Source organism: Oncorhynchus keta, chromosome 18 (assembly GCF_023373465.1).
Source record: "Oncorhynchus keta strain PuntledgeMale-10-30-2019 chromosome 18, Oket_V2, whole genome shotgun sequence".
Lineage (NCBI taxonomy): Eukaryota > Metazoa > Chordata > Actinopteri > Salmoniformes > Salmonidae > Oncorhynchus > Oncorhynchus keta.
The window spans coordinates 40,760,202-40,779,878 of NC_068438.1; the positions used below are offsets into that span (position 1 = coordinate 40,760,202).

At 47.8% G+C, this 19,677-nt stretch overlaps 1 protein-coding gene and 2 non-coding genes across 4 annotated transcripts in view; 2 read left to right on the top strand and 1 right to left on the bottom strand.

Moving 5' to 3' along the window:
- The window catches only part of LOC118380601 (F-BAR and double SH3 domains protein 2-like), a 115,566-nt gene that overhangs the window by 72,932 nt on the left and 22,957 nt on the right, over positions 1–19,677 (bottom strand). For both annotated transcript variants that reach the window (XM_052468211.1, XM_052468212.1), the window contains exon 3: positions 12,236–12,281. In XM_052468211.1, coding sequence (XP_052324171.1) covers positions 12,236–12,281 — 46 coding nt within the window. The remainder of the gene's footprint in view (positions 1–12,235; positions 12,282–19,677) is intronic.
- Positions 18,644–18,717, top strand: trnat-agu (transfer RNA threonine (anticodon AGU)). The gene has a single exon. It is a non-coding gene; the product is annotated as a tRNA-Thr (tRNA).
- Positions 18,811–18,884, top strand: trnat-agu (transfer RNA threonine (anticodon AGU)). The gene has a single exon. It is a non-coding gene; the product is annotated as a tRNA-Thr (tRNA).

The window sequence follows — 19,677 nt, forward strand, 5'->3', positions numbered from 1 at the left end:
TTCCAGTCCAGTCTAACCCTACCACAGAACTATTCTAGTCCAGTCTGACCCTACCACAGAACTATTCCAGTCTGACCCCACCACAGAACTATTCCAGTCTGACCCTACCACAGAACTATTCTAGTCCAGTCTGACCCTACCACAGAACTATTCCAGCCCAGTCCAGTCTGACCCTACCACAGAACTATTCCAGTCTGACCCTACCAAAGAAATATTCTAGTCTAACCCTACCACAGAACTATTCCAGTCTGACCCTACCACAGAACTATTCTAGTCCAGTCTGAACCTACCACAGAACTATTCCAGTCTGACCCTACCACAGAACTATTCCAGTCCAGTCTGACCCTACCACAGAACTATTCCAGTCCAGTCTAACCCTACCACAGAACTATTCCAGTCCAGTCTGACCCTACCACAGAACTATTCCAGTCCAGTCTGACCCTACCACAGAACTATTCCAGTCCAGTCTAACCCTACCACATGACTATTCCAGTCTGACCCTACCACAGAACTATTCCAGTCTGACCCTACCACAGAACTATTCCAGTCCAGTCTGACCCTACCACAGAACTATTCTAGTCCAGTCTGACCCTACCACAGAACTATTCTAGTCCAGTCTGACCCTACCACAGAACTATTCCATTCCAGTCTGACCCTACCACAGAACTATTCCATTCCAGTCTGCCCCTACCACAGAAATATTCCAGTCCAGTCTAACCCTACCACAGAACTATTCCAGTCTGACCCTACCACAGAACTATTCCAATCTGACCCTACCACAGAACTATTCCAGTCTGACCCTACCACAGAACTATTCCAGTCTGACCCTACCACAGAACTATTCCAGTCCAGTCTAACCCTACCACAGAACTATTCCAGTCCAGTCTGACCCTACCACAGAACTATTCCAGTCCAGTCTGACCCTACCACAGAACTATTCCAGTCCAGTCTAACCCTACCACATAACTATTCCAGTCCAGTCTGACCCTACCACAGAACTATTCCAGTCCAGTCTGACCCTACCACAGAACTATTCCAGTCCAGTCTAACCCTACCACAGAACTATTCCAGTCCAGTCTGACCCTACCACAGAACTATTCCAGTTAACCCTACCACATAACTATTCCAGTCTGACCCTATCACAGAACTATTCCAGTCTGACCCTACCACAGAACTATTCCAGTCTGACCCTACCACAGAACTATTCCAGTCCAGTCTGACCCTACCACAGAACTATTCCAGTCCAGTCTGACCCTACCACAGAACTATTCTAGTCCAGTCTGACCCTACCACATAACTATTCTAGTCCAGTCTGACCCTACCACAGAACTATTCCATTCCAGTCTGACCCTACCACAGAACTATTCCATTCCAGTCTGACCCTACCACAGAACTATTCCAGTCCAGTCTAACCCTACCACAGAACTATTCTAGTCCAGTCTGACCCTACCACATAACTATTCTAGTCCAGTCTGACCCTACCACAGAACTATTCTAGTCCAGTCTGACCCTACCACAGAACTATTCCATTCCAGTCTGACCCTACCACAGAACTATTCCATTCCAGTCTGCCCCTACCACAGAAATATTCCAGTCCAGTCTAACCCTACCACAGAACTATTCTAGTCCAGTCTGACCCTACCACAGAACTATTCCAGCCCAGTCCAGTCTGACCCTACCACAGAACTATTCCAGTCTGACCCTACCACAGAACTATTCCAGTCCAGTCTAACCCTACCACAGAACTATTCCAGTCTGACCCTACCACAGAACTATTCCAGTCCAGTCTAACCCTACCACAGAACTATTCTAGTCCAGTCTGACCCTACCACAGAACTATTCCAGTCTGACCCCACCACAGAACTATTCCAGTCTGACCCTACCACAGAACTATTCTAGTCCAGTCTGACCCTACCACAGAACTATTCCAGCCCAGTCCAGTCTGACCCTACCACAGAACTATTCCAGTCTGACCCTACCAAAGAAATATTCTAGTCTAACCCTACCACAGAACTATTCCAGTCTGACCCTACCACAGAACTATTCTAGTCCAGTCTGAACCTACCACAGAACTATTCCAGTCTGACCCTACCACAGAACTATTCCAGTCCAGTCTGACCCTACCACAGAACTATTCCAGTCCAGTCTAACCCTACCACAGAACTATTCCAGTCCAGTCTGACCCTACCACAGAACTATTCCAGTCCAGTCTAACCCTACCACATGACTATTCCAGTCTGACCCTACCACAGAACTATTCCAGTCTGACCCTACCACAGAACTATTCCAGTCCAGTCTGACCCTACCACAGAACTATTCTAGTCCAGTCTGACCCTACCACATAACTATTCTAGTCCAGTCTGACCCTACCACAGAACTATTCCATTCCAGTCTGACCCTACCACAGAACTATTCCATTCCAGTCTGACCCTACCACAGAACTATTCCAGTCCAGTCTAACCCTACCACAGAACTATTCTAGTCCAGTCTGACCCTACCACAGAACTATTCTAGTCCAGTCTGACCCTACCACAGAACTATTCTAGTCCAGTCTGACCCTACCACAGAACTATTCCATTCCAGTCTGACCCTACCACAGAACTATTCCATTCCAGTCTGCCCCTACCACAGAAATATTCCAGTCCAGTCTAACCCTACCACAGAACTATTCCAGTCTGACCCTACCACAGAACTATTCCAATCTGACCCTACCACAGAACTATTCCAGTCTGACCCTACCACAGAACTATTCCAGTCTGACCCTACCACAGAACTATTCCAGTCCAGTCTAACCCTACCACAGAACTATTCCAGTCCAGTCTGACCCTACCACAGAACTATTCCAGTCCAGTCTGACCCTACCACAGAACTATTCCAGTCCAGTCTAACCCTACCACAGAACTATTCCAGTCCAGTCTGACCCTACCACAGAACTATTCCAGTCCAGTCTAACCCTACCACATAACTATTCCAGTCTGACCCTATCACAGAACTATTCCAGTCTGACCCTACCACAGAACTATTCCAGTCTGACCCTACCACAGAACTATTCCAGTCCAGTCTGACCCTACCACAGAACTATTCCAGTCCAGTCTGACCCTACCACAGAACTATTCCAGTCCAGTCTGACCCTACCACAGAACTATTCCAGTCCAGTCTGACCCTACCACAGAACTATTCTAGTCCAGTCTGACCCTACCACATAACTATTCTAGTCCAGTCTGACCCTACCACAGAACTATTCCATTCCAGTCTGACCCTACCACAGAACTATTCCATTCCAGTCTGACCCTACCACAGAACTATTCCAGTCTAACCCTACCACAGAACTATTCTAGTCCAGTCTGACCCTACCACATAACTATTCTAGTCCAGTCTGACCCTACCACAGAACTATTCTAGTCCAGTCTGACCCTACCACAGAACTATTCCATTCCAGTCTGACCCTACCACAGAACTATTCCATTCCAGTCTGCCCCTACCACAGAAATATTCCAGTCCAGTCTAACCCTACCACAGAACTATTCTAGTCCAGTCTGACCCTACCACAGAACTATTCCAGCCCAGTCCAGTCTGACCCTACCACAGAACTATTCCAGTCTGACCCTACCACAGAACTATTCCAGTCCAGTCTAACCCTACCACAGAACTATTCCAGTCTGACCCTACCACAGAACTATTCCAGTCCAGTCTAACCCTACCACAGAACTATTCTAGTCCAGTCTGACCCTACCACAGAACTATTCCAGTCCAGTCTAACCCTACCACAGAACTATTCTAGTCCAGTCTGACCCTACCACAGAACTATTCCAGTCTGACCCCACCACAGAACTATTCCAGTCTGACCCTACCACAGAACTATTCTAGTCCAGTCTGACCCTACCACAGAACTATTCCAGCCCAGTCCAGTCTGACCCTACCACAGAACTATTCCAGTCTGACCCTACCAAAGAAATATTCTAGTCTAACCCTACCACAGAACTATTCGTCTGACCCTACCACAGAACTATTCTAGTCCAGTCTGAACCTACCACAGAACTATTCCAGTCTGACCCTACCACAGAACTATTCCAGTCCAGTCTGACCCTACCACAGAACTATTCCAGTCCAGTCTAACCCTACCACAGAACTATTCCAGTCCAGTCTGACCCTACCACAGAACTATTCCAGTCCAGTCTAACCCTACCACATAACTATTCCAGTCTGACCCTACCACAGAACTATTCCAGTCTGACCCTACCACAGAACTATTCCAGTCTGACCCTACCACAGAACTATTCCAGTCCAGTCTGACCCTACCACAGAACTATTCCAGTCCAGTCTGACCCTACCACAGAACTATTCCAGTCCAGTCTGACCCTACCACAGAACTATTCTAGTCCAGTCTGACCCTACCACATAACTATTCTAGTCCAGTCTGACCCTACCACAGAACTATTCCATTCCAGTCTGACCCTACCACAGAACTATTCCATTCCAGTCTGACCCTACCACAGAACTATTCCAGTCCAGTCTAACCCTACCACAGAACTATTCTAGTCCAGTCTGACCCTACCACAGAACTATTCTAGTCCAGTCTGACCCTACCACAGAACTATTCTAGTCCAGTCTGACCCTACCACAGAACTATTCCATTCCAGTCTGACCCTACCACAGAACTATTCCATTCCAGTCTGCCCCTACCACAGAAATATTCCAGTCCAGTCTAACCCTACCACAGAACTATTCTAGTCCAGTCTGACCCTACCACAGAACTATTCCAGCCCAGTCCAGTCTGACCCTACCACAGAACTATTCCAGTCTAACCCTACCACAGAACTATTCTAGTCCAGTCTGACCCTACCACAGAACTATTCCAGTCTGACCCCACCACAGAACTATTCCAGTCTGACCCTACCACAGAACTATTCTAGTCCAGTCTGACCCTACCACAGAACTATTCCAGTCTGACCCTACCACAGAACTATTCCAGTCCAGTCTGACCCTACCACAGAACTATTCTAGTCCAGTCTGACCCTACCACAGAACTATTCCAGCCCAGTCTGACCCTACCACAGAACTATTCCAGTCCAGTCTGACCCTACAACAGAACTATTCTAGTCCAGTCTGACCGACCCTACCACAGAACTATTCCAGTCCAGTCTAACTGTTATGGGATTTTTTATGAATAATTACTAAATGATGTATACATTTAAAGGAGAATTATAACTAAACAGAATACTACCCTGTCACTGTATGAATGTATGAATCTTATTAGAATCGTAACACTAAATCTGATGTGTGTAGTTTTAGTCAAGAATTTGAACAAGGACTTTCTGTTCCTTGTTAGAAACGAATGGAGCTATCGTCAGACCGGCTGGAACACTGTGTTCCTTCCAGGACATTCTGCCCCCACCCAGGGAGGGGAGAGACCTTGGGCTTGTTGTAGATTGTTTAACAGGTGGCAGACAATGTGAGAAGAAGTCCAGTCTGACCCTACCACAGAACTATTCCAGGCCAGTCCAGTCTGACCCTACCACAGAACTATTCCAGTCCAGTCTAACCCTACCACAGAACTATTCCAGGCCAGTCCAGTCTGACCCTACCACAGAACTATTCCAGGCCAGTCCTGTCTGACCCTACCACAGAACTATTCCAGGCCAGTCCAGTCTGACCCTACCACAGAACTATTCCAGTCCAGTCTAACCCTACCACAGAACTATTCCAGTCCAGTCTAACCCTACCACAGAACTATTCCAGTCCAGTCTAACCCTACCACAGAACTATTCCAGCCCAGTCCAGTCTGACCCTACCACAGAACTATTCCAGTCCAGTCTAACCCTACCACAGAACTATTCCAGCCCAGTCCAGTCTGACCCTACCACAGAACTATTCCAGTCCAGTCTGACCCTACCACAGAACTATTCCAGTCCAGTCTGACCCTACCACAGAACTATTCCAGGCCAGTCCAGTCTGACCCTACCACAGAACTATTCCAGTCTGACCCTACCACAAAACTATTCCAGTCCAGTCTGACCCTACCACAGAACTATTCCAGTCTGACCCTACCACAGAAGTATTCCAGCCCAGTCCAGTCTGACCCTACCAACGGAACTATTCCAGCCCAGTCCAGTCTGACCCTACCACAAAACTATTCCAGTCCAGTCTGACCCTACCACAGAACTATTCCAGTCTGACCCTACCACAGAACTATTCTAGTCCAGTCTGACCCTACCACAGAACTATTCCAGTCCAGTCTAACCCTACCATGGAACTATTCCAGCCCAGTCCAGTCTAACCCTACCACAAAACTATTCCAGTCCAGTCTGACCCTACCACAGAACTATTCCAGCCCAGTCCAGTCTGACCCTACCACAGAACTATTCCAGCCCAGTCCAGTCTGACCCTACCACAGAACTATTCCAGCCCAGTCCAGTCTGACCCTACCACATAACTAGTCCAGGCCAGTCCAGTCTGACCCTACCACAGAACTATTCCAGGTATGTGTGCTGGAGGAGTGGAATCAGGAGAAATGACACCGGAAGGCCTGTCATCTCCACCCACCCAGTATACCAAGCCATTGACACACACACAGTGTGGGGAGGCTTTGATTGACAGCTACTAATTAGAGGTCCTTCACTACAGGGGGAGGAGCATGTCTGATATAAATCAAAAGAAAGGGAAACACTCCCTCCCTCCCCTCTCACACAGCAGTAGTTGCTCTGGGAAACTCCACTCTGCTTACCCACTGGCCCTTTACCAAAGACTCAGAGCCAATCAGGCATTTTGATAAAAGGTTGTCTGAGAATGACATCACAATACTGCATGAGCTCAGACAAACACACACACACACACACACACACACACACACACACACACACACACACACACACACACACACACACACACACACACACACACACACACACACACACACACACACACACACACACACACACACACACACATGAGCTCAGACAAACACACACACACAAACATGAGCTCATCTAGTTACTCTGGCAGCACACACCATACCAATACGAGCAAGAGAGGCAGGCAGGCAGGCAGACAGGAGAGCGAGAGAGGCAGGCAGGCAGTCAGTCAGTCAGACAGGAGAGCGAGAGTCAGTCTGTCAGACAGACAGTGGCAGAATACCTGACCAGTGTGACTGACCCAAACTTAAGGAAAGCTTCTACTATGTACAGACTCAGTGAGTATGGCCTTGCTATTGAGAGCCAGGTATGCCGTAGGCAGGCTTGGTGCACACTGCCCACAAAATGAGGTAGAATCTGAGCTGCAATTCCTAACCTCCTACCAAATGTAGGAGCATGTTAGAGACACATATTTCCCTCAGATTACACAGATTACACAGATCCACAAAGAATTTTAAAAAACAAACCCAATTTTGATAAACTCCCATATCTACTGGGTGAAATACCACAGTGTGCCATCACAGCAGCAATATTTGTGACCTGTTGCCACAAGAAAAGGTCAACCAGTGAAGAACAAACACCATTGTAAATCCAACCCATATTTATGTTGATTTATATTCCCCTGTGTATTTTAACTATTTGCACATCGTTACAACACTGTATATAGACATATAACATGTCTTCATTCTTTTATAACTTGCGAATGTAATTTTCACTGTTCATTTTTTATTGATAATTTCACTTGAGTTTATTATCTATTTAATTTGCTTTGGCAACATGTGTTTCCCATGCCAATAAAGCCCCTTGAATTGAGAGAGAGAGAGAGAGAGAGAGAGAGAGAGAGAGAGAGAGAGAGAGAGAGAGAGAGAGAGAGAGAGAGAGAGAGAGAGAGAGAGAGAGAGAGAGAGAGAGAGAGAGAGAGAGAGAGAGAGAGAGAGAGAGAGAGAGAGAGAGAGAGAGAGAGAGAGAGAGAGAGAGAGAGAGAGAGAGAGAGAGAGAGAGAGAGAGAGAGAGAGAGAGAGAGAGAGAGAGAGAGAGAGAGAGAGAGAGAGAGAGAGAGAGAGAGAGACCCCTCTTCCAGTTGGTCCTGGGGCTGAGTTCACAAACCTGTTCTACTGACATACTAAAACCTCAGGACCAGAACATCCAATCAATCAGCATAAACCAACTTACAACACAGTCAGAACAAAATTACATGACCTATTGGGAAACACAAGCACAAAGTAAAATGCAGTGCTATCTGGCCCTAAATCGACAGTACACCGCGGCTAAAAAAATGTTGTTACTGATTGTCCCATTGACAATTTTGATTATTATTATTTTAATACTGTAAATGTATCACTTAATCTCCAAAGTACGCTTTTACAATATTTACATTATTACGTCATGCCAATATATTGAATAGAGAGAGAAAGAGAGAAAGAGACTTGCAGGCTCACAACAATCATTTGGAGTAAATATCAATCGCTCCATCCAGCCATTCATTAGGATATTCATTTATTGTCTTGAAAAGGGATATTCATTTGTTGTCTTTAACTTGTTGATGCTACCCATCCCGGTAGCAGGATAATTGTTATCAGCAACCACTGAATAGCATAGCGCAACAGTCAAATAATATTACTAAAAAATATTCATATTCATGAAATCACAAGTGCAATATAGGAAAACAGCTTAGCCTTTTGTTAATCCACCTGTCGTCTCAGATTTAGAAATTATGCTTTACAGCGAAAGCAATCCAAGCGTTTGTGTAAATTTATCGATAGCATAGAATAACATTATGTACACTTAGCATTAAGTAACTAGGTCACGAAAATCAGAAAAGCAATCAAAAAAATAGTTTACCTTTGATGATCTTCAGATGTTTTCACTCACGAGACTCCCAGTTACACAACAAATGTTCCTTTTGTTCCATAAAGATTATTTTTATACCCAAAATACCTCTGTTTGTTTGTGGCGTTATGTTCAGAAATCCACAGGAAAGAGCGGTCACGGCAACGCAGACGGAAATTCCAAATAGTCTTCATAATGTCCACAGAAACATGTCAAACGTTTTTTATAATCAATCCTCATGTTGTTTTTAAAATATATATTCGATAATATATCAACTGAGTGTGTAGCTTTTTCAATAACAGCGGGAGGAACAATGGCCGCTTTACTCTGTAGCGCAAAACTCACTCTGAGAGCCCCCACCTATCCACTTACGCAATGGGATCTTTCACGCTCATTTAAAAAAAAAAGCCTGAAACTATGTCCAAAGACTGTTGACACCTTGGGAAGCCATAGAAAAAGGAATCTGGTTGATATCCCTTTAAATGGAGGATAGGCATGCATAGGAACAGAGAGGATTCAAAACAAGAGGCACTTCCTGATTGGATTTTCCTCAGGGCTTTCGCATGCAATATCAGTTCTGTTATACTCACAGACAATATTTTTACAGTTTTGGAAACTTTAGAGTGTTTTCTATCCTAATCTGACAATTATATGCATATTCTAGTTTCTTTGAGTGAGAAACAGGCAGTTTCACATGGGTACGTTTTTATAGCCAAAAACTAAAATACTGCCCCCTACACGCTAAAGGTTAAAGGGATATTCATTTATGGTCTTTAAAAGGGATAGTTTGGGATTTTGGCAATGAAGCCCTTCATATACTTCCCCAGAGTCAGATGAACTTGTGGACATCATTGTTATGTATCTGTGTCCAGTAAGAAGGACGTTAGAGGTAGTTTCATGAGCAAATGCTAACTATTGTTAGCACAATGACTGGAAGTCTATGGGTATCTTAGCAATTGTGCTAGAGCTAGCTAGCAACATCCTTCAACCTGCATGTAGAGACATAAAAATCCCCAAGTATACCTTTAATGTAATGACCAAACAGAGAGGAAAGCCACTAGCCAGTAGTCTGACACACACACACACACACACACACCAAGACTTTTACAATCAAGAGAAAATCCATTAACCTAGGGGGGATTGTTCCAGGGGGGATTGTTGCTAGGCAACCCAGCTTGCAGGAGTGAGGGAGAGAAAGAGAGAAAAGACTGTTGATAATGTGACTGAATAAAAGAGTGCAGCCAGAAGTCACAAGAAGACCGATTCTACACACACTCTCTCTCTCTTTCAATTCAAAGGGTCTCTTTCTCTCTCTCTCATACATACAAACAAGCCGGTATTGTATGTATGTATCTGACTCGCTCTCCCTCCCAGTCTCTCTTCTGTGTTCAGCGGGCTGAAGCTGATGAGACCAGAAAACAAATGTTTATTTGTGTGGACAGCTGCTCAGAGAGAGGAGAGAGAGTGCATGTGTAGTAGTGTCCTCAAGTGTGTGAAGGCTAGCCCAATATGTACACACGTGTGCTGCAGTTGCTCAAGTATGTGTGTGTAATGAGCTTATGCTCAGCATCATGCCAAGTCTGATAGAAGATACTGAGGACCAGCCAGGCTAGAAGCCCCTCCACTACTCCGAGGGACAGATATTGATAGTTAAGGGCCAGCCAGGCTAGAAGCCCCTCCACTACTCCTAGGGACAGATATTGATAGTTAAGGGCCAGCCAGGCTAGAAGCCCCTCCACTACTCCGAGGGACAGATATTGATAGTTAAGGGCCAGCCAGGCTAGAAGCCCCTCCACTACTCCGAGGGACAGATATTGATAGTTAAGGGCCAGCCAGGCTAGAAGCCCCTCCACTACTCCTAGGGACAGATATTGATAGTTAAGGGCCAGCCAGGCTAGAAGCGCCTCCACTACTCCTAGGGACAGATATTGATAGTTTAGGGCCAGCCAGGCTAGAAGCCCCTCCACTACTCCTAGGGACAGATATTGATAGTTAAGGGCCAGCCAGGCTAGAAGCCCCTCCACTACTCCTAGGGACAGATATTGATAGTTTAGGGCCAGCCAGGCTAGAAGCGCCTCCACTACTCCTAGGGACAGATATTGATAGTTTAGGGCCAGCCAGGCTAGAAGCCCCTCCACTACTCCTAGGGACAGATATTGATAGTTAAGGGCCAGCCAGGCTAGAAGCCCCTCCACTACTCCTAGGGACAGATATTGATAGTTTAGGGCCAGCCAGGCTAGAAGCCCCTGCTCCAGGGACAGACAGAGAGTTTAGGGCCAGCCTGGCTAGAAGCCCCTGCTCCAGGGACAGACAGAGAGTTTAGGGCCAGCCTGGCTAGAAGCCCCTGCTCCAGGGACAGACAGAGAGTTAAGGACCAGCCTGGCTAGAAGCCCCTGCTCCAGAGACAGACAGAGAGTTAAGGACCAGCCTGGCTAGAAGCCCCTGCTCCAGAGACAGACAGAGAGTTTAGGGCCAGCCTGGCTAGAAGCCCCTGCTCCAGGGACAGACAGAGAGTTTAGGGCCAGCCTGGCTAGAAGCCCCTGCTCCAGGGACAGACAGAGAGTTTAGGGCCAGCCTGGCTAGAAGCCCCTGCTCCAGGGACAGACAGAGAGTTAAGGACCAGCCTGGCTAGAAGCCCCTGCTCCAGGAACAGACAGAGAGTTTAGGGCCAGCCTGGCTAGAAGCCCCTGCTCCAGGGACAGACATAGTTTAGGGCCAGCCTGGCTAGAAGCCTCTGCTCCAGGGACAGACAGAGAGTTTAGGGCCAGCCTGGCTAAAAGCCCCTGCTCCAGGGACAGACAGAGAGTTTAGGGCCAGCCTGGCTAGAAGCCTCTGCTCCAGGGACAGACAGAGAGTTTAGGGCCAGCCTGGCTAGAAGCCTCTGCTCCAGGGACAGACAGAGAGTTTAGGGCCAGCCTGGCTAGAAGCCTCTACTCCAGGGACAGACAGAGAGTTTAGGGTCAGCCTGGCTAGAAGCCCCTGCTCCAGAGACAGACAGAGAGTTTAGGGCCAGCCTGGCTAGAAGCCCCTGCTCCAGGGACAGACAGAGAGTTTAGGGCCAGCCTGGCTAGAAGCCCCTGCTCCAGGGACAGACAGAGAGTTTAGGGCCAGCCTGGCTAGAAGCCCCTGCTCCAGGGACAGACAGAGAGTTAAGGACCAGCCTGGCTAGAAGCCCCTGCTCCAGGAACAGACAGAGAGTTTAGGGCCAGCCTGGCTAGAAGCCTCTGCTCCAGGGACAGACAGAGAGTTTAGGGCCAGCCTGGCTAGAAGCCTCTGCTCCAGGGACAGACAGAGAGTTTAGGGCCAGCCTGGCTAGAAGCCTCTACTCCAGGGACAGACAGAGAGTTTAGGGTCAGCCTGGCTAGAAGCCCCTGCTCCAGGGACAGACAGAGAGTTTAGGGCCAGCCTGGCTAGAAGCCCCTGCTCCAAGGACATGGTTCTCTGGCTCCTGGCAGAGGAGAAAGATCCTCAGGTTGTACTACACAGGCTCTTACCTGGACATAGTCCCTCTCCAACTGGCCCTTCTTCAGACTGTATGCCCTAGAGAGAGAGACAAAGATAGGAGAAACAGAATAGAGAGAGACGAGAAGATAGAGAGGAGAGAGAGAGAATAGTACTTTAACTATTTGCACATTGTTACAAATGTATATAGACCTACGACATTTGCTATGTCTTTATTATTTTGGAACATCTGTGATTGTTATGTTTACTGTTCATTTTTATTGTATTTCACTTTTGTTTATTATCTACTTCACTTGCTTTGTCAATGTTAACATATGTTTCCCATGACAATAAAGACATTAAATTGAATAGAGGGGAGAGAGAGAATAGAGCGAGGAACAGAATATATAAAGAGAGGAGAAAGAGAGAAGAGAAGAAAAGAGGAGAAGAGAAGAGGAGGGAGAGAGATTACAGTTGATCGACAAAAGAGATCAATCATTGTGCTGCAGATGAAGTAGTGTGACAGTAGTCACCTAGACTAGAACACATCTCCTAGTGAGACACCACCAGACTAGAACACACCTCCTAGTGAGACAGTAGTCACCTAGACTAGAACACATCTCCTAGTGAGACACCAGACTAGAACACACCTCCTAGTACCTCCTAGTGAGACACCACCTAGACTAGAACACATCTCCTAGTGAGACACCACCAGACTAGAACACATCTCCTAGTGAGACACCACCTAGACTAGAACACACCTCCTAGTGAGACACCACCAGACTAGAACACACCTCCTAGTACCTCCTAGTGAGACACCACCAGACTAGAACACACCTCCTAGTGAGACACCACCTAGACTAGAACACATCTCCTAGTGAGACACCAGACTAGAACACACCTCCTAGTACCGCCTAGTGAGACACCACCTAGACTAGAACACATCTCCTAGTGAGACACCACCAGACTAGAACACATCTCCTAGTGAGACACCACCTAGACTAGAACACATCTCCTAGTGAGACACCACCAGACTAGAACACATCTCCTAGTGAGACACCACCTAGACTAGAACACATCTCCTAGTGAGACACCACCAGACTAGAACACATCTCCTAGTGAGACACCACCTAGACTAGAACACATCTCCTAGTGAGACACCACCTAGACTAGAACACATCTCCTAGTGAGACACCACCAGACTAGAACACACCTCCTAGTACCTCCTAGTGAGACACCACCAGACTAGAACACACCTCCTAGTACCTCCTAGTGAGTCACCTAGACTAGAACACATCTCCTAGTGAGACACCACCAGACTAGAACACATCTCCTAGTGAGACACCACCTAGACTAGAACACACCTCCTAGTGAGACACCACCAGACTAGAACACACCTCCTAGTACCTCCTAGTGAGACACCACCAGACTAGAACACACCTCCTAGTACCTCCTAGTGAGACACCAGACTAGAACACACCTCCTAGTACCTCCTAGTGAGTCACCTAGACTAGAACACATCTCCTAGTGAGACACCACCAGACTAGAACACACCTCCTAGTACCTCCTAGTGAGACACCAGACTAGAACACACCTCCTAGTACCTCCTAGTGAGACACCACCAGACTAGAACACACCTAGTACCTCCTAGTGAGACACCACCAGACTAGAACACTGACTTCTGAACTATTTAAATCAAAGTTTCAAAAACACGCAATGAAAATCTTTAAAAAAGGACAAGAAAGCAATGTTTTCAGCTCAACATCCTTTATGTGTGCGTGCAGTGTGTGTTCTCTTTTAAGCCATGTGGACATCAATGCTGTTGTGTTCCTGGCGAAGCAGGAAGAAGTACATTCTACTATCATTTAATGTTTTGGAGGGGATTTCTGTTTGTTTGGTCCATTGCCAAGGGAAGGAAGGAAGGAAGAGGGGGGAGCAAGGAAGGAAGGAAGGAAGGAAGGAAGGAAGGAAGGAAGGAAGGAAGGAAGGAAGGAAGGAAGGAAGGAAGAAAAGGAAAGAAGAAAGGGAAGGAATCAAGGAAGGAAGCAAGGAAGCAAGGAAGAGGGGGAGAAAGCGAGATAAAGAGGGAGGAAGGAGAGCAGAGTGAAAGAGAGTGGACTCGGCAACCACATGGTTATGCAAGGCAGGAATTTCTGTCCCTCTCGCTCTCCCCCTTGTCCCCTACCTCCTTCCCTCAGCCCCTTTCTATCCAAGAGTTTGTCCCTCTCGCTCTCCCCCTCGTCCCTCACATCCCCTACCTCCTTCCCTCAGCCCCTTTCTATCCAAGAGTTTGTCCCTCTCGCTCTCCCCCTCGTCCCTCACATCCCCTACCTCCTTCCCTCAGCCCCTTTCTATCCAAGAGTTTGTCCCTCTCGCTCTCCCCCTCGTCCCCTACCTCCTTCCCGCAGCCCCTTTCTATCCAAGAGTTTGTCCCTCTCGCTCTCCCCCTCGTCCCTCACATCTCCTTCCTCCCTCCCTCAGCCCCTTTCTATCCAAGAGTTTGTCCCTCTCACTCTCCCCCTCGTCCCTCACATCCCCTTCCTCCCTCCCTCAGCCCATTCTATCAAAGAGTTTGTCCCTCTCACTCTCCCCCTCGTCCCTCACATCCCCTTCCTCCCTCCCTCAGCCCATTCTATCAAAGAGTTTGTCCCTCTCGCTCTCCCCCTCGTCCCTCACATCTCCTTCCTCCCTCCCTCAGCCCCTTTCTATCCAAGAGTTTGTCCCTCTCACTCTCCCCCTCGTCCCTCACATCTCCTTCCTCCCTCCCTCAGCCCCTTTCTATCCAAGAGTTTGTCCCTCTCACTCTCCCCCTCGTCCCTCACATCCCCTTCCTCCCTCCCTCAGCCCATTCTATCAAAGAGTTTGCAAAGCTGTCATCAAGGCAAAGGGTGGCTACTTTGAAGAATCTCAAATATATTTAGATTTGTTTAACACTTTATTGGTTACTACATGATTCCATTTGTATTATTTCATAGTTTTGATATCTTCACTATTATTCTACAATGTAGAAAATAGTTCAAATAAAGAAAAACCTTTGAATGAGGAGGTGTTATCCAGATTTGACTGGTAGTGTACATATCTTTTTTCACTGTAATGAAAATCAGGCTGTTGATTGTGGCCTGGGGAATGTTGTCCCACTCCTCTACAATGGCTGTGCGGAGTTGCTGGATATCGGCGGGAACTGGAACACGCTGTCATACACGTCGATCCAGAGCATCACAAACTTGCTCAATGGGTGACATGTCTGTTGAGTTTGTAGGCAATGAAAGAACTGGGACATTTTCAGCTTCCAGGAATTGTGTACAGATCCTTGCGACACGGGGCTGTGCATCATCATGATGAAACATGGGGTGATGGTTGGTGGATGAAAGGCATGACAATGGACCTCAGGATCTCTTCACGGTATCTCTGTGCATTCAAATTGCCATCAATAAAATGCAATTCTGTTCGTTGTCTATAGCTTATGCCTGCCCATACCATAACCCCACTCTGTTCACAATGCAAACCACACGACGCCATACACCTGGTCTGCTGTTGTGAGGCCGGTTGGACATACTGCAAAATTCTTTAAAATGACATTGGAGGCGGCTTATGGTGGAGAAATTTAAATTAAATTATCTGGCAACAGCACTAGAGTACATTCCTGCAGTCTGCAAGCCAATTACACGCTCCCTCAAAACTTGAGACAGTGGCATTGTGCTGTGTGACAAACCTGCACATTTTAGAGTGGCCAATTATTATCCCCAGCACAAGGTGCACCTGTACAATGATCATGCTGTTTAATCAGCATCTTGATATACCACACCTGTCAATTTTAGAATAAGGCTGTAACTTAACAAAATGAGGAATAAGTCATGGGGTTTGAATACTTTTCGAAGGCCCTGTATATAATGTATTTTTTCACACTGTTTGGTGTATTATCTATGTGTGTACATTTGTACTAACATCCATACATGATGTTCTTCCTCTGGGCAGTGAAAGCCAAGTCCGGTCCCTTGGGCCTCTCTCTCTCTCTCTCTCTCTCTCTCTCTCTCTCTCTCTCTCTCTCTCTCTCACACACACACTCTCCCAGGATAGGTTCAACCAGCACAGTCATGCTGCAAGCTCAGTTTCTCTCACACACACTTTCCCAGGATAGGTTACACCAACACAGTCATGCTGCAAGCTCAGTTTCCACCTCAAACTCTCAATATGACATAACAGAACCTCCCACCCTTCCCCCTCTAAACTTGAACCACTACAAGGGCTGTGAAGCTCATGGAATTTTGGAAGACACACACACACACACACACACACACACACACACACACACACACACACACACAATTCCTGTTTCAGGTCTCAAACAGAGGGATGGAAAGACAGACAGACACAGTGATTGGATTCAGGGGTGTCTGCAGACAGAGGGAAGGGTAGATGGATGGGGCGAGTGGAGAGGAAGGTGATACTTAAAGAGCATAATTACCCACAATCCCCTTTAACACAAATTATACAGCCCAGACAGGATGAGACCTCATCAAGCTCTTCACTGTGTGTGTGTGTGTGTGTGTGTGTGTGTGTGTGTGTGTGTGTGTGTGTGTGTGTGTGTGTGTGTGTGTGTGTGTGTGTGTGAAACTGAGCCATAGACATTCTGGGTTTTTATCTCAATCAAATACTATTAATGCAACAGGTTCCTTGTCACTGTTCAGACAGTACCAGACATTCCCTATAAAACACACTCTCCTTTCTCTGTCCAGAAAAGGACTGCTTCACAAAACACTTTTTCCTCTCTCCTTACTGCACCAGTGTGCGTTCTTTACAGACAAAGACAGACAGACATACCAACAGATAGATAGACAAGTGATAGATAGACATCTCTGAACCAGCGCCTCTGGTTGAAGTATATGCATGCCCCACTAATACCATCAGCCAGTCAGTGATCAGCGTTTAACTCCACCCCTAAAAACCAGACACCATGAAACAGACACATGCTTTTAACGTCCTCCAGGCCTCTTCGGTGCAGTAAGCAGCGCGTCAGCCTTCTAATCTGAAGCCAGGCCTCTTCGGTGCAGTAGGCGGCCAGGCCTCTTCGGTGCAGTAGGCAGCGCGTCAGCCTTCTAATCTGAAGCCAGGCCTCTTCGGTGCAGTAGGCGGCCAGGCCTCTTCGGTGCAGTAGGCAGCGCGTCAGCCTTCTAATCTGAAACCAGGCCTCTTCGGTGCAGTAGGCAGCCAGGCCTCTTCGGTGCAGTAGGCAGCGCGTCAGCCTTCTAATCTGAAGCCAGGCCTCTTCGGTGCAGTAGGCGGCCAGGCCTCTTCCCGGTGCAGTAGGCGGCCAGGCCTCTTCGGTGCAGTAGGCGGCCAGGCCTCTTCGGTGCAGTAGGCGGCCAGGCCTCTTCCGTGCAGTAGGCGGCCAGGCCTCTTCCGTGCAGTAGGCGGCCAGGCCTCTTCCGTGCAGTAGGCGGCCAGGCCTCTTCGGTGCAGTAGGCGGCCAGGCCTCTTCGGTGCAGTAGGCGGCCAGGCCTCTTCGGTGCAGTAGGCGGCCAGGCCTCTTCGGTGCAGTAGGCGGCCAGGCCTCTTCCGTGCAGTAGGCGGCCTGGCCTCTTCCGTGCAGTAGGCGGCCTGGCCTCTTCCGTGCAGTAGGCGGCCTGGCCTCTTCCGTGCAGTAGGCGGCCTGGCCTCTTCCGTGCAGTAGGCGGCCAGGCCTCTTCCGTGCAGTAGGCGGCCAGGCCTCTTCCGTGCAGTAGGCGGCCAGGCCTCTTCCGTGCAGTAGGCGGCCAGGCCTCTTCCGTGCAGTAGGCGGCCAGGCCTCTTCCGTGCAGTAGGCGGCCAGGCCTCTTCCGTGCAGTAGGCGGCCAGGCCTCTTCCGTGCAGTAGGCGGCCAGGCCTCTTCCGTGCAGTAGGCAGCCAGGCCTCTTCCGTGCAGTAGGCAGCCAGGCCTCTTCCGTGCAGTAGGCAGCCAGGCCTCTTCCGTGCAGTAGGCAGCCAGGCCTCTTCCGTGCAGTAGGCAGCCAGGCCTCTTCCGTGCAGTAGGCAGCCAGGCCTCTTCCGTGCAGTAGGCAGCCAGGCCTCTTCCGTGCAGTAGGCAGAGCGTCAGCCTTCTAATCTGAAGGTTGTGAGTTCACAGAGGGAAGGCTGTCACAACAACAAACTCAAAGCCTCTACATATTTAAAAGGAACATTCAAACCGACCAAAAAAAGACAAAGCTCAATACTTTAATCTTAAAGCACCAAAAATAAACTTTACAAAAACATTATTTAAAAAAAACGATACAAATTAAATGAAACGTTAACAACAACAATATAAACTAGTTTTTAGGCTTGTTTGAGTTTCTAAGTGCTCACACTAATCCCCACGTCTCCAGGTTGAACACCCTGTTCAGGAGGAGTGTGCTAAACTTAAGCTTTACAAACAACGGAGTCACTCGTCAATGGGACCTCTGAACCATTAACAAAAGACTACCGAGCAGCATGAGCAGACACCTGGTGCTGTGGCTTAGTTGGTTAAAGCGCCTGTCTAGTAAACAGGAGATCCTGAGTTCGAATCTCAGCAGTGCCTTTTTACAACGGCAGGGAGTGTTTTTATTACCCAGCAAGGCACGCACCCATGCACCATGAATAAAACACTCCCAAAAGCCCAGAGGCACCATTAGGTGCTGTGGCTTAGTTGGTTAAAGCGCCTGTCTAGTAAACAGGAGATCCTGAGTTCGAATCTCAGCAGTGCCTTTTTCCTCATCGGCAGCATGTAGTTCTACCAGCGGCTTGAGAACAGATCATGTTCCACCAAAAGTTTAAAGACACAAACTGGATTATGTCCTGCTGTTCAGTGGTCATCTCAGTTAATGACGTGCCCATTGAGTCTGGACTGGAAACAGCCTTCAATTTATAAATAAAACACCTAATAATGGCAGGGAGTGTTTTTAGCAAAGAGCAAGACTCTCATCCATGGCACATTATGAACCATGAAAAAACGTATCTGCAGTTCCTTAAGTAACCACCACTTAGTTGGTCTAGTAAACAGAAGATTCTGAATTTGAATCTTAGTGGTGCCTTTTTAACAATGGCAGGGAGTGTTTTCAGCAAAGATCAAGGCTCTCAACCATAGCACCTATGAACTAGGAATGTGACAAATGGGCATCTTTTGTTAAAAACTGCCATTTTTTTACTGCAAAGACTACAAACCTTTCTGCCCCTCTCCCTCCCTTCCCTAACCTTTCTGCCACTCTTCCTCACTTCCCTAACCTTTCAGCCCCTCTCCCTCCCTTCCCTAACCTTTCTGCCACTCTCCCTCACTTCCCTAACCTTTCTGCCCCTCTTCCTCACTTCCCTAACCTTTCTGCCCCTCTTCCTCACTTCCCTAACCTTTCTGCCCCTCTTCCTCACTTCCCTAACCTTTCTGCCCCTCTTCCTCACTTCCCTAACCTTTCTGCCCCTCTCCCTCACTTCCCTAACCTTTCTGCCCCTCTTCCTCACTTCCCTAACCTTTCAGCCCCTCTCCCTAACCTTTCTGCCCCTCTTC